General features: G+C 37.5%; 1 protein-coding gene across 1 annotated transcript in view; it reads right to left on the bottom strand.

Annotated features, from left to right (window-relative positions):
- Positions 1 to 15,000, bottom strand: part of LOC138005830 (inactive phospholipase C-like protein 1) — a 47,095-nt gene that overhangs the window by 25,941 nt on the left and 6,154 nt on the right. The window contains exons 3-12 of the mRNA XM_068852007.1: positions 14,968 to 15,000; positions 11,903 to 11,942; positions 10,016 to 10,145; positions 9,419 to 9,531; positions 7,011 to 7,077; positions 5,755 to 5,848; positions 5,043 to 5,160; positions 3,300 to 3,385; positions 2,361 to 2,481; positions 896 to 981 (exon numbers count right to left, since the gene is read on the bottom strand). The exon at positions 14,968 to 15,000 is cut by the window's right edge and continues 171 nt beyond it. Coding sequence (XP_068708108.1) covers positions 896 to 981; positions 2,361 to 2,481; positions 3,300 to 3,385; positions 5,043 to 5,160; positions 5,755 to 5,848; positions 7,011 to 7,077; positions 9,419 to 9,531; positions 10,016 to 10,145; positions 11,903 to 11,942; positions 14,968 to 15,000 — 888 coding nt within the window. The remainder of the gene's footprint in view (positions 1 to 895; positions 982 to 2,360; positions 2,482 to 3,299; positions 3,386 to 5,042; positions 5,161 to 5,754; positions 5,849 to 7,010; positions 7,078 to 9,418; positions 9,532 to 10,015; positions 10,146 to 11,902; positions 11,943 to 14,967) is intronic.

Genomic DNA, 15,000 nt, shown 5'->3' with positions numbered 1-15,000 from the left:
TTCTATACTAAACCCTGGAACTGAACCAAGTTCACAGAGAAACGCACAAGAGGGGTACCCAGTGCTGGAAATAATTTTTCTTTATTCACAGGACATATGTCCTTTCAAATCTTCCTTTTGGTCGGACATTTGACAAATTGGACCGGACATAATTTATTGACTGACAACACCTTGAAGAAGAGAACTCAAGATTTGCTGGTGAGATGTTCGGTCATCGTGTCCGATCATAATGTGAAATTGGCCGGACATTTTCAAAATTTGGTCGGACAATGTCCGATGGCCGAGTGTTATTTCCAGCACTGGGTACCGTGGGGAGATAAACCCAAACTGTTGCTGTAGGGTTAAGAATTCTAAAGGCTTATATGAAATCTGCATTTACACATGTAACTTGAACCAGGCAATGTCATTGAAAAGAATGACAGGCACAGTGCGCAGTATAAAGATTGAAAAGAGCCAAGTCGCATTTTGTGCCAGTGTAAATGAGGAACTTCAAATAAGTTGTTTTTAAATATTTCATAAAACCTGGACTGCTATCTCTCCCACACTCAAGTCTTACCGGTAATCAGTTCTAACTTCAATAGAGCGGTTTTCATTGAGTGTCGAAAGTAATTAGCGAATTACTTTGGTTTTGCATTACTTCACTCAGTGATTGGTTCACAGTTCTCGCGCCACTTTTTCAACCAATCAGAAGTGAAACCAAAACCAATCGTGGTTCGAGCGTGCACATTTTCCCGCACTTTGTGTCAGCCACGTGTAATTACTTCGAGTTTTGATTAGTTTGCTGGATGTCTCCGTCCTTTTTGATTGGCCAAAGTAATTACTTTGGTTTTGGTTTTACGACACTGATTTAAAAACCGCTCTAAAAGCAGTTCAGCGGTTGCTTAAAAGAGCTCACCTTGAAAAATTTCCCTGAGATATTTCGCCATGACTTGCTGTTGTTTAACACTACAATGGTTTTCTATGGATAATATGAGTGGATACCTGAAAGATATTTAATTCATTTCAAAGATATAAAGCAATGAACTAAAATAAGATGTATGAATGAAGAGGTTCGCTTCTGAAGAAACTGCGGTGCTGCATCTGAGAGGCGAATGTTTTGGTCAAATGAAAACGATTTCTGACTCTGAGCTGACATTTCCAGCGGAATGGTTGTTCGAAAGTTGATTAATTAACTTAATCCAGGATTTGCATAAACTTTAGTTCTCTTTTTTTCAACTTTTGGGTGAGCGTTTCTTTTGCTCATTTTAGTTTTTCAAGATTGACTTCCTCCTGATGTAAAACTTTGCCGAATACCGTAAACGCCCGCATTTAAGTCCAAGAACACTGATTTCAGGTTTCAGGCTGATCGTGTTCTTGCTTAGGGGGTGCTTAGTGAGAAATCAGCCTGAAAGTGTTCTTAAAATGTGTCGTTAAAATTGGTTTCAGAAATACTTCAAATCATACATTACTAGAGGTTTAATTAACATACAATACTCTTTTGTAATATATTTTAGAGTTTGTAATGGTCCTGAACACCATAGTACGTTGATATGAGTTACTGTACTGTACTGTACTGTTTCCTTATTCTAATTCCCTTCCCTTTGTATTAAGAACATGTTTTATTTATCAGGGTGAATTTGTCGACTTGTTCTTATAAGCGGGTGTTTACTGTATCGGCGTTGAACAACATTTGGGAGTAGAGAAATAAATTCCTTCGCTAAATTTTAATCTGGATTAGCGTAAATGGCTTTTGAACAATCAGGCCCACGACAAATGAAATAAACTGAACCCAGAAGACATCCAAAGAGGTCAGAATTTTTTCACCTGTTTCAAACAAGATACGCACATTTTCTAAACAAAAGAAATGAAAGTAAAATTCACTCCACAGCAAAGTGTCTCAAGTAAGGCTAGAATCACACGTACACCTGAGTTTCTAATACAGAGTGATGGAATGTTGGTTCAATACCAGATTATACAGTAGGGAGTTTAAGAAACCACGACGGCTAGTCGGAGACGAAAACGTCACTTCAAAATATAAGTTTGAGCTGTTTTAAGTATGTCATGATTATTCCATCTTGTTTATATTACTCAATATGAGCGAAGTGTCCTAAAACTGGATGGGTACAGACGGATTTGAAGTAAAGAGTGAGACTGAAAGATTCACGGTAGTTTGTCCACGTTGTCGTCAAAACCTTAAATTTGGTCATTTCACGTAGTAGTTTTGACGAGTACGGGAGAGAAACATCTAAAAATGCGTGCCGCACGTGCAGCACGATCATTTTACGATAATATTACTGCTTTTTGGCGTTGTCGTTGCTGTACCCGTCGTCGTTTCTTAAACTCCCTAGACAGAAAGTCAAGCAGTTCATAAGGCGACTCACGGTGATTTATCAAATGCATGTACTTCTATAGCTTCCAAAACATCACGAAAGAGAATTTTAGACGTAAGAGTGTGTCCATGATATATGACAGGTTCATCTCCACTACCATCCCAGCAATCCACTGAAAGAAAACATGACCATCAATGATTTATTGCAGGAAACGATTTCAGATTTTGTACGATTTACTTAAACTTTTCAGTGAGCTTCATTGATAAATATAAAATCATATTGTTGCTATATAGAACTTTCCCCTTCAGAGAGAACTTTCACAAGGATTTCATAACGACTTTGCTCAGAATGTCATCTGCATTGTTAGCAGATCCTACGTGTTAGCTTACCCTTCCCCCGAAAGGAAAACGGGAAGGGGGAACCCAAATCGTGTTCCGTGACGTCACTCCTTTAGCAAGAAAATGGATAATGGTTTCTCATAGGTCACTTACCTTAGTCAATTCTTTCTTTCAGGGAAGGGTACAGCTATACGTAGGTTACTGCATTGTTTGGCATCTGGGAGTTTTCCATGTTTTTGATGTAATTTAATTTTTTTAGAAGAAAAGATGAAAATGGCTTAGCAAGGCCACAGCAAAATAGTGTGCACAGCTCGTCAAGTCACCAGACTGAATTGCGTAAAAATTTACATAAAAATCGAACGTCTTGCTTTCTTGGAGAAATTTTCTTTACCGGTAACTTGAAAGTATTTACACCTACTCATCAAAACACAATTCATTTAGTTTGTTCAGCCCAACATGTATAGACCACCTACATATTCCACGATTTCCCACACTTAAAAACTGAGTTTTTCAAAAATTGTCACAGTCTGTCTGTTTGCTGTAATAAAGATGTTGAGTGAACAAATATAAAGTTTTAATGGGGATAGCACTCACCACAGCTGAAAGTGAAGGTGATAATATCATAACTAACATTTTACTGTATTGTACTTACATTCTACACATTTGCAGCCTTTTTTAAGTGCATCTACATAAGCTTCCACGCTGGAAGAACCACTGAGTTGATTTTCTTTTAAGTATCTGCAAAGAAATCATTAAGACTGGTCAATCAATACAGTCAATCTGTCACTCAAGTCTGTAGTTCCATCAGTTTACAATTCAATAAGTTGGCAAGCCAAAGAATCATTTCAGCACTTTAAATTATCAATGAATTGACTTGAAAATGTGCCCTTGAATTTAGAGGTAAGTTGACACAGGTAAAAAAGAATTTTAGCACCTTATTCACTTAAAACAGTGAACGGAGGCTGCTATTGATCAAAAGAATGACATGATTTTTTTCTTTTTTTAACACGAAATAAACTAACATAAACAACAGTTTCCTTGATTTTTGGAATTATGCATAAGTCAGTCCGCTGTTAGCTGTGTGCTGTAAAATGTGACATTAAATCTCTATTTAAAATATCTCTGAGAATTCGGTTATTTGTCAGAGTTTTATGATCACTGAAATGATCGATGTGAGACAGGGGACAACTTTTCATTGTCCTATCTGCAAATACAGAAAGTCTGACCATTACTTTTTTGTAACTGTCAAACCAACATTATTTCCTCATTACTGCGATTTTCAGAATTCTGCGGAATTCATCTTCAAGCACCAACAGCCAAACTGCGTTTTGGCTTCCATTATTCAAACTACCAATGTCAACCACAGATGACAACATCAGTTGATGCATGACATAAACCACTAATCAGCATCTTTGGTTCCCTTGGTACATTCGTACATTTTAACTAAACACGGATGGAAAGCAATGGAATCTGTACGTATCTTCTTACAAAACAATTTCTAAAAACAATATCATAATGGTGTTCGAACTGTGAAATAAACAAAAACTCCAATTCACTTTCCCGACGCGGAATCGTTCTTCCCAGCTATGTCCAAAAATTTGATCGATGGAAGCCAAAACGCAGTTTGGCGCTTGAAGGTTATTAGATTCCACAGAATAATGAAAATCGCAGTAATAATAATTTATTGTAGGCCCAAGTGTTGGTCTGGCAACTAAATTTCAGCTTTTGATCCCCCACTCAGTTGACTGGTGATTTATCTCACTGATCTGACCAGATAACTGTAGAAATCAACCAGTATTGCCATCCAGTATTTCATCTTATGGGTGAATGCTCAAATGAATGCTCAAAACTATGCTAAAATTATCTAGATTTTTCTTTAAAAAATTAAATTAACCCATGGACCCCTGGGAGTGAGACTTAATACATTTCACTTTGTCTAACAACAGGAAAGGGGGCCCTGGAACTCCCCTAAGACAAAATCCTGGGGAGACCACTGTAATAACTGCAAGAAGACTATATATTGTCCATCGTGACTCTGGTTATTGTTTGAGAGACTCTGTGAATAAGGTAAATGTTCCGCAACCGCGCACAAACTACTACAAAAACAGCTTTAGCTATAGTGGCGCAGTTTTGTGGAACAGTTTGCCATTAGAACTAAGGAAAGCAGACTGACTGATTAAAGAGATTATCTAGGCCGTCATTCTAAACACGGCATTCATGGAAAGCAGCTTTTATTTTTTGATATTGAGTAAGATAGTTAATGTAGTTTACACAGTTTTATCTATATTTGGTTTTAAATTTTTAATTGTACATACGGTTTTATATTGCTGATGAATTGTACCGTGTTTAAATAAAGATTAAATAAATAAAATAAAATAAATAAATAAATACTCACGTGTTGTGTGAAGATGCAATGAAGTAATGAGAAAGAGGATGTGTCATGTCATGACAGACTGTTTTGTGTTCACTGTCAAAGATATGACAATCATCTTCTAATAAATACAAAGTAAATCCTGTAGGCACAAAAAAGAAAAGTGTGAATTAGAACTACGATAAAATGCTGGGGTCTCTCTCATTTATACATGTACCTAAAAGTGATATTGTTTATAATAATAATGATTCATAAGACAAGACAAGGCAAGAAAAGAAAAAGGCTGACCCACTGAAGTCGAAGGCAACCCTAAGGCTCCCTTTTCTTTAGCTTCTACCTTGACTTACGGTAGGCGTGGGCATGAAGGGTGAAGGCATGCGCGCAGAGCACCATGGGTAAGAAAAATATGGTAACCCATCTGTGCGAGAAAATTTGGTTTTGGTCACCGTACGACTGCATGTCCAACCCTCCATATATGCCAGTGTGACTAGTATCACATGACCATACTGAAAGGACTCAAGTTTAGAGGTCCTCAAGGTCAGCTGCTTTTTTGAAGTTGGCTGCTTACCAGGGACTGGGTTTCGATTGGATTGCAGGCTCAAGCCAGGTTAAGTTATTGTAAGAATAAATAACTCGAGAGTTCCGCTTTTAGGGTTGACTAAATCTATACAAATAGTGGTACTAATTTTACCTACCACAAATGGATGGAAAACTAAGTGAACATTCTTATACTTACCATCTATTCCTAAACATTTTAAATCTCTACCCTCTTCTGTGGGTTCACATCTATCGATTATTTCTAGACAGTACTCTTTTCCCACTCTAGAGAGCTAAAAAAGTAAAAAAAGTGAGAAAACTCTCAATTTCAACTGGTGTAGCTCAAAGCTGCAAGGTGAAATACAATAGAACTCAGGGTTCCCTATGAGGTTGGATTCTGTTGCCTTTGGCCACAAAGTGCCGTCCTCTTTGTGAATGTTGTTGGTTCTAAACCCAATTATGTCCAGAACTTTAAGTAATAATACAAGCCCAACATTTGATATCCAACACAAAGTGTCCTTTTACACTATAGAGTGTATCTAGGTGTTTTAGAATTCATACTCATGCAGCTTTTCTTAAGCCCTGCTCGATTAGCATTTGCTACCTGCGAGCTTCAAACTAATTTTTTGGTTTTCTCCTTGTTAAATAAAGTTTGTTGTTGTTGTTGTTGCCTTTAACTCTAGCGTTTCCTAGCTATTTCTAACAATTTGATAAGGACAAAGGTTAGTGTTATAGGTCAGGGTTTATGCAGCAGTTTAGCCTTACTTTGATGAGCAGCATTTGGGGTCACTTTGTGGCGTTACCACAGGTTTCTTTTACATAATAATGGCTAACCTTAGGCCTAAAAACTTTTCTTTAGGCCTAATTAAGGTTAGGTTAGGGGACACTGTGGCGCTTATTGAAATCTGTGTGCATCTAAATAATAAATATTGCATTTCTGGACATCTGTATCTGCTTTAACCATAAAGAACCCTTTCCCACCTAAGAACCCAATTATGAGTTACAGAATTTACTCCAGATGATAACTCGTCAACGGAAAACACGCCGGTACAAAAGTCGGAACAGATTAACTCAGATCGCTCACCTCCGATCGACGTAAAAAAAGGTGATAAGGCCTTGAGAAATCACCCTAGCCCTAATCTTTAAGCTAACCTTGGTGAAATCGCCACAAATGTCAAATAGTTACAAAACAGTTTTTCGCTCAATCCAAGGTGAGCGAGCTGAGTTGATCTGAGTTGATCCGGTCCAACTTTTGTACCTGACCACGGAAAACCCTTAAGGGCGAAAAGGTCAGGAATCTCCCCTAAGATATAGTAAAAGATTGTGATGACACAATGATGTCAGACATATAAAATCATACATTAACATTAAAATAAGAAAGATCTCCCTCGCAGCAATAAAAACAAACATTTTCCTCAAGCATCCAACTTGTTAACATTAATATGATTGTCCTACCCCTTGCTCTGCTTCTAAAAACAGCAAGAGATCATCTGTGGTTAAATAATCACTATTGCTTGTGTACCTTAAAAAGAGACAAAAAATAACATTAATTGATTTTTTCCAATCCTGTCTGCAACCATATCCTATGAAACTATGATCAAACTTGAGTCGCTCTATTGGGGCTGGATACATGTATGGATACATACAATGATTGCTTCGCAGAAAGCATGAAACTCTGAGTAGCGATTGATGTCTTTGAACAAATAATCTACTCCTAAACCATTATAATATTATCATACATGTAGCTCTAGTTTAACAACTATTGAGCACTTTATAGCTGATGCAGTTTTCAAGCTTTTAATACTTTATTGGGTTGTTCCAGAAAAAATCCACACCCCCCCGACGGATGGGATTCTGGAAATTCTCGCAGGAGGGGAGGTCAAGGACCCTGGAAATCCAGGCGGGAGGGGGGGTTGAACTCGAAAAAGTCTTCCCCAGGGGTCATCTGAGCCAATAGTTCACGCGATTCGAACGTTTAGTTCGGCGACAGTTTAGCGTTCTCAGACCCTGAAAATTGTAGAAATATTTTGTTCACATATTTCTCACCCGACATAAATGATAATCTAAGTTCCTTCGCAAGTCCTTTTATAGCAGAAAATGCGAACAAGATACTAAAGAAAGAGCTGTTGCAACAATATTGCAAAGAAGAGTTTGAAACGCCTGACACATTTTTACTCGTTCCAGGACCCAGCGCGCCACCGTTGTTTCGTGTAATGATACTAGTAAAGAAAGTAAACAATTGATTTACTTTCACACCTTCGCACTTTGTATTCTTTAGGGTTTGTTTTAGTTTTTCATCTAGGTCTACTATTATCAGCCTAGTCTGCCTGCTTCTCAGTTTTTTTAAACTTCAGCCGGATTCCCCTCTTAGTGATAAAAGGAGGAACGTCAAATTCTAGCGTCTTTGTAACAAGGTTTACACGAGTTTGAACTTTCCTTCCTCTGCAGATTAGAACTACAGGCTCTTGAACGTAGGATATGTGACTCAAATTATCCAGTCTTTAAGATATAAAAGAATTTGAACAATAAACAAGTTTAGACTCGTTTTTCAAAAGATTTTGATCATGTTTGATTTAAAAGTTCTCGATCTTGAGTGGACGAGACTGACGTTATGTCTCCAAAAGGAATGACTATTGAACTCGTTTGTCATGTCCTCTACTAATTGTATTTACTTTTGGACCATATTTAGCGCAAAGAAAGAACAAGGGCAATTGATTTTTATGAGCTAACAATGTATAAACACTCTTTCGCGTTTTAGAATTTTCGCCCCTTTCTTTTCTTAGTTCCACAAAACAGAATTTTTATATAATTTAGCCAAAGCTTTAGAAATTAAAAAAGAACATCTTCTATATGTGATTGTGCTTATTTTCTGTTAAAAATAAACTAAATTTAAGCCTAATATTTTTTTCCCGGAAATCCAGGCAGGAGGGGGGTCATTTGTCTTGGAAATCCAGACAGGAGGGGGGGGGGTCTTGGGCTTCAGGAAATCCAGGTGAGAGGGGGGGTTAAAAAACGACCCCATCTGTCGGGGGGGTGTGGATTTTTTCTGGAATAACCCATTGTACAATGTAATACATGTACTTTTAAATTGCATAATACTTTTATACTTTTGTATCACTTCATAAGAAAGATGTGAGTTCCGAAAAATGACAGAGGCATTTAAGAAGGGTGAAGTGGAATGAAATCCACAGATTACTAAAATAGCTTCAATTTTACAATTTCAAATATTGCATGTCAAGTTACACTTCACAGCTATTCATCTGCAAGGTCACAAAGAACATTCACTGACAACTCAATCAGAAATTACTTCTCTGCAGCAATTTATACCTTTCTTGCCAAATTAAAGGCACCAACCATCAAACACCAACATGACACGAATAAAGTTGGTTTATGTAGATAAACTAGACAACCTAAAATGTTCTGTACCACTGTTTAAGACCCAACCACACACTTCAAAAACTCATTAATATATAGATTTAGCCAAGCCTAAAAGGGGAGCTCCTGTGCTATTTATTTTTACAATAAGTTAACCTCGGCTTGAGCCTGAGATCCAATCAAAAACCACAACCTGGTCAGCGGTCAACTTAAATAAAAAATTTTTAAAAAGACAGCTGACCTCGATGAGCTTTAAGCTCGGATATGATCGTGTGATACTGGTTGGCAGATACCTTGTTTTGACAGGTGTCAATAATAATTAACGATAACATGGATGTCCAATATCAAAGATGTTCCCGCCAAAAACATGGGTTGCACCGTAGAGTTCCACATTGGCATATACAAGGATGGGGGAGGGGTCTAAAGTACATAACACAGCACAATTTCTTTGATAAACAAAATGATATATCATTATGGTATATTCCAACCTTGCTAGAAGAAAGTAGACCTCAGGTCTAGTGGTGAGTTCCTTGTAAAATGAAAGAAATTCATCTCTTGCTAAACTATTTTTTTGTGAATCTGAACCAACAACAACTGCTTCCTAGGAAAAAATGACCAAAGATTAAGTCACTCAAAGAAATTTGGTATTATAAAATAACCTCAACACTCAAGAGTTCATTTTTAAACAGGATAAATGATTTTGGGTTTTAAGTGGAAATTATAGTGTGTAGCAACAATTTCAAGGATATCAATGCAGCCTGTATAATTTGCTATTTATGGGCACATTTCAATTATTATAACACTGTTTCTGCGACAACAGCATTACAAGTTGCATATTAATATAAAAATTAAAATAATAGAGATAAGAGACCTAAGGCGGAATGTTTTTCTCTTTATGTTTTCAGCCTCAGCCTCACTAGCCAACTTCATGTTATCCAGAGTATGACTTAATTGTAACAATTTCTTAAATTACTACAAGGCTTATCGTGGATGCTGTTTAATGAAATACGAAACGTCACCTGACTTCAGATGCATAAAGTCCTTCATTTCAATATAAATCAATTACATCACTGTTTCCAAGGTACCTTAAATCTCTGCTTGATAACACTTTCAGGAATTTGTTCATTGAGTTGCCTAACCACCGACAAAACTTCCTTTTCATTCAACCTTCCTTTGCCATCAATATCAGCCAAGATAAATTGTTCCTTAAGCCATATGGAATAAGTCAAGGTACACAAACCTCTCAGGAGAAAATTATTACAAAGGGTATTTGAAACAACAAGGCAGTGAAATAGAGTGAAAATGCAACAACCATTTTTATTAAAAGTTTTTACCTCAGATATTTGCTTTCAAAATTTCTGATTGGCTCACTCAGTCTCACACATGTTTCTTTATTAATTTATTTTACTTATTATCAGTATGGCTTGTGGTGTTGCCATATGTAATATTAGTATAATTATATAGGTGACTATTGAAAATTCTCTACGCTGATTGTTTCCACTTGAGGTGATTATTAACTACTTAATAACCAAGAGTGAGGTCGTTACAGGAAAATCTCAAACTAAGGTCTTGTCATATTGACCAAGCGATAGCAAGGTCAATACAGCTAGGCTAAGGTTTGAAATTTTCCCGTAAGGACTGAACGGGTCGAGGTTATTAAGTTGTTTACTCTACATGTATCGCTAACAAAACGGTTCTAAAGAGGAAAAAAAAAAACCTTAGTGCAAGCTTCACATCTGGTATGTGCCCACTTACCTGTTCATTCATTGTTTTACACCCAGGACAAGTCAGTGAACTATTAAACGCATACTCCGTCAAGAAAATATGTTTAATAATAATAAAGTATTCTCGATTGTCTCATGATGTGGTCACTTGTGGTGTAGATCACGACGTTTCGACTGCATACTGCTAGTCTTCATCAGGCGATGAGGTCAACTGGTTACGCATCACCTTTTAGGCAGGATGCTCTGCTGTGATTGGTTGGTTTTCAGCAGCTGTGATTGGTGCATTTCAATCCTTGCTGTTTCGGTGTGTTGTTCCTTCACCATGATGAATAACAGCAACCTTTTTTACGACAAAATATGTTTATTTTCGAAAAAAAATGGTTGTGGAAAAAATTTTACAAGAGAAATTTTGTCGACATTCTCTAGAATCAATGGCCAAATGTAGTCGTTGCCAATAATTTTTCAAATATCCTTGATCCTTAATTTGCATAATCCATAATCGGCCCGTGGGCATTACAGGAGAATAATGCCCTAGTGCTTCGCTGCATTTAGCCGATCAGAGTGCATGTTATATTGGCCGCAAACACTACGCATATGATATGCGATAATCACCTATAAGCGTTTTTTTTTCCAAAATGGCTACAAGTCATTTTGTCAAGGTGACAGACAAAGAAAATAATTGCTTTAAAGAAAATGCATATTTTTCATTGAATAATCACGTGTGTAATTATACTAAAACAATATTAGTCACCTCAGGCTCAGTGAATAAAAACCTTGAATTCATCTCGGTTTTTGTTCACCAATATTCACCTTGCCTTCACCAAAAACATTAATGCTTTGACGCCTAACCCAGCCAGACTTAGTATTTTACTCTCTAACGCCAGACGACGTTACTCGTAAATGGGGAACCCCCAGGAGTCAATGGTTAAAATAATATTTTGCACTGATCAGAAAATTATAGGGCATACGGAAAGGTCCGATATTTACGACCTTGCACCAGATCAAATCCCTTTTAGGCCACTGGCTGTACTTGGCTTTGGCAAACCCAAATTCAACTCTGTGACACTTTGTAAACAGCCAACTGGTTGCCTGCTGACCAGTTGCAGTTGTTTACTAAGCCCACTCCCCCATAAACAAGACCATTTTACCATTCACAATGTTTCAATTTGATCACTCGTTACCGGTAAATAATATAAATTATTATTGCTTAATATTTCATGGTATGTTTCAATTATTTTCAAAGGATATCTATCACGCATCTGTTGTCTGTTTTCCACAGGACTGCTCGCTGCTCAGTTACAAAGAGGTAAAGAAAAGACGAGTGAGTTTTATTCCCAAGTTGCTGTACAATATTGAATAATGTTGACCACTCCAAGAGGGAATGTTGCCATATATGGGTTATATAGGTATGTGCCACTATGAAGGGTATGGTTTTCAAGCAGTTTACTCTTGGATGGGGCATATAAATCAGAGCCTTTGGGTCTAGAATAGGGTATCATTTTTCACAAAACTGACCAGTTGGTTCAAGATTTTATCTAGACTAAGGAAACCAGGAATTGCCTCTCAAAAATATAAAAACATCAAATCGGCAAAGTTTAAATTCATGCAACTCAGGCTCAACAATGTTTACAGATGGCTATCATAAAACACTACTGGATATTGTAACTCAAGGATAGGAGGGATTTGGGGAGCTTACAAAAATTTGGTTTATCAACGGAGTTGATAATGTAAATTGACCACCGTACAGAGATTCTAAAAGCTGACATTTCGAGCGTTAGCCCTTCATCAGAGCGAATCGAGGGATTACGGGTTACGTGTAGTTTTTATAGTAGAGTTTTTATAGGATCAGTAGCACATTACATGTGTACAATCAGAGTGACACAAACTCCTTCCCAAATATCTTCTTTATTATAAGCCGTACATTTGTAAGATTTCACACAAATAAGGGTAACATGTTTGTCAATAAATATGCAAAGTTTCGTGAATATTCACTGCACTCTTATTTTTGGCGAAATTTTTGTTTGACAAAATTGATTAAAAATATGGCCGTCACGCGTAACATTTACGCAGATGAAATGTTGTTCTATAAAAAATATATCTAGACCAAAACGCCCATTATCGTTTGGAAAAATCTTAAAATTACAAGGACCAAACATACTTTCAACCTAATAACTCAACTTTTCTAAAACTAGAATCTGTATGGTTAAAATTCCAAAAAAGTACCTCGTAGTTAGGGCGTCACGATACTGCTCTGAACTTCTGCAGTTAAAATTAAGGTTCCCAGACAAGTTACAAAAACGAGGTGAAAAATAAAAATACCACCGCAGACGGCGTTCTCACTTTCTGGGGACTCTTTCCTGAAAATATGAACAATCTAGGACCATTCGCTCCAACGCAATAAGAAAAAGTCTGAATCTCAAGCCTTGTGAAACGCTCCATGGTTTGATATGCCATTAAAAGCATCAACGAAAGTCAAACTCTTCCCAAATGCCCGCAATGGATCCAAAACCTTCGGATTGCCGCCACATTTGAATCTCATCTCAAAACGAACGTTCATGAGCATTTCCACGTTAAAATATAAAGTAGGTAGCTCGCAAGAAGAGTTTTTCTAAATCTTAAGCCTTGTGAAACGCTTCTCCATGAGTCTCCTATTACATGTAGGATTTTCTCGCAAGAAAGACAGCGAAACAACATGACCATTTCGCCATGATTTCGGGCAATTCCTTCCATGAAACATCAACATGTGCCCTTGGTAACCTCCCAAGAAGGTTCCAGAAGCTGTTTGTTACGTAACAACTCCAAAAATAGCCGTGAAAACCTCAAGAAAAGCACGTGTTTTAAATGCAAATGTCCCTTCGGGTTGGGTCACGTTCGTTACGCCAGATGGTTTTCAATGGACACAATGGAGCATGAGAATAAAGCAGAATCAATGAGAAGATGGAGAAAAGAACAAAAGGAAAAAAAAGGCTATCAACAAAGCCCACTACGAAAAAAACAGAAAAAAGCTGATATGTTACCCTAAAGTGTGTAAAATGTACTAGTTTTAGGATGCGCAATGTATTATGGGTAAAAACTAAGATTGCTGACTTGGCAAAAAACTTTGGATTATATGATTGTTTCCTATTAATGGCGATTTTGCTGTGATAATTACGAAGTGTTAATATGAATTTGGACAGATTACTAGATATTTTACAAAATTAAGAGGCCGCAAAGCATCATGGGTATAACTTAAAATGTTGTCTACAAAGCTAAAACCAAGCAAAACATAATTATTTCGGCTCTTAGTGTGTTTTACTGTGCAAATTAAAGTGTTATCATGACTTTGGAGAAATTTGTAGAAATTTTGCATTTTTGATATATGTTACACAATTGTACGTGTCTATTGTGCTACTGATCATAGTAGAATCGGTCACCTAGTCGTCTACCTGTCTCAAAGGTAGACAGGTAGACGACTAGGTGACCGATTCCGCGAACACCTTCGCGATGTTGAGAAGAATGACAAGGATGTATCTAAGCCAGTCGCTCGCCATTTTAATCTGCCTAACCACTCCAAAAAACATATGGCTATCTGCGGCCTTTCCCTACATCTAGGTACGACGGAAAGCCGCAAGAATCTGGAACAAAAATTCATCTTTCAAATCGGCACCCTTAATCCTCACGGTATTAACAAACGCTTTTCATTTAACTAATATATTCCTACTTTTCACGTTGCCATGTTACCACCAATAGCGTAGCTCCTACTCTACTATAAAAACTACACGTAACCCATAATCCCTCGATTCGCTCTGACGAAGGGCTAACGCTCCAAACGTCAGCTTTTAGAATCTCTGTACGGTGGTCAATTTACATTATCAACTCCATTGATAAACCAAATTTTTGTATACTACTTCCCCACCGACGCAGCACCACAGTTTCTTTAGAAACTACCCCTTCATTCATTTGGGGAGCTTACCCTAGTATAGGGTAGAAAAATTCAGCTGAACTGGACCTGGTATAGGCCAAGGGTTCCAAGGTCCCAGCACCACATCCCCACCCAGAAATTCCTTAAGTACCCCTCCCTTTAGGCTTAGGAGCTCTTTAGGGCCACTGAAACATAATGAATGAAACAACAAAACAGAACAACAACAAGAACAACATTACTGTTAAGAATCCAAACTAACCAGAGGCAAACCAGTTGGCTATTCACAAGTGCAGCCAAGAAGTTGAACCAGGTCAGAACGAGTCTTGAACTCAGGATCCCTGAATCTCAAGGCAAGCATCTAACCACTGGGTTGCATTGCCCCCTCCCCCAACCCCCAAGATGTTATGATTACCTTTGTCTGAGTCAAGGAGACATCTTAGTCCTG

The sequence above is a fragment of the Montipora foliosa genome, chromosome 1, assembly GCF_036669935.1.
Source record: "Montipora foliosa isolate CH-2021 chromosome 1, ASM3666993v2, whole genome shotgun sequence".
Lineage (NCBI taxonomy): Eukaryota > Metazoa > Cnidaria > Anthozoa > Scleractinia > Acroporidae > Montipora > Montipora foliosa.
This window is presented reverse-complemented; position numbering and strand designations above follow the sequence as displayed.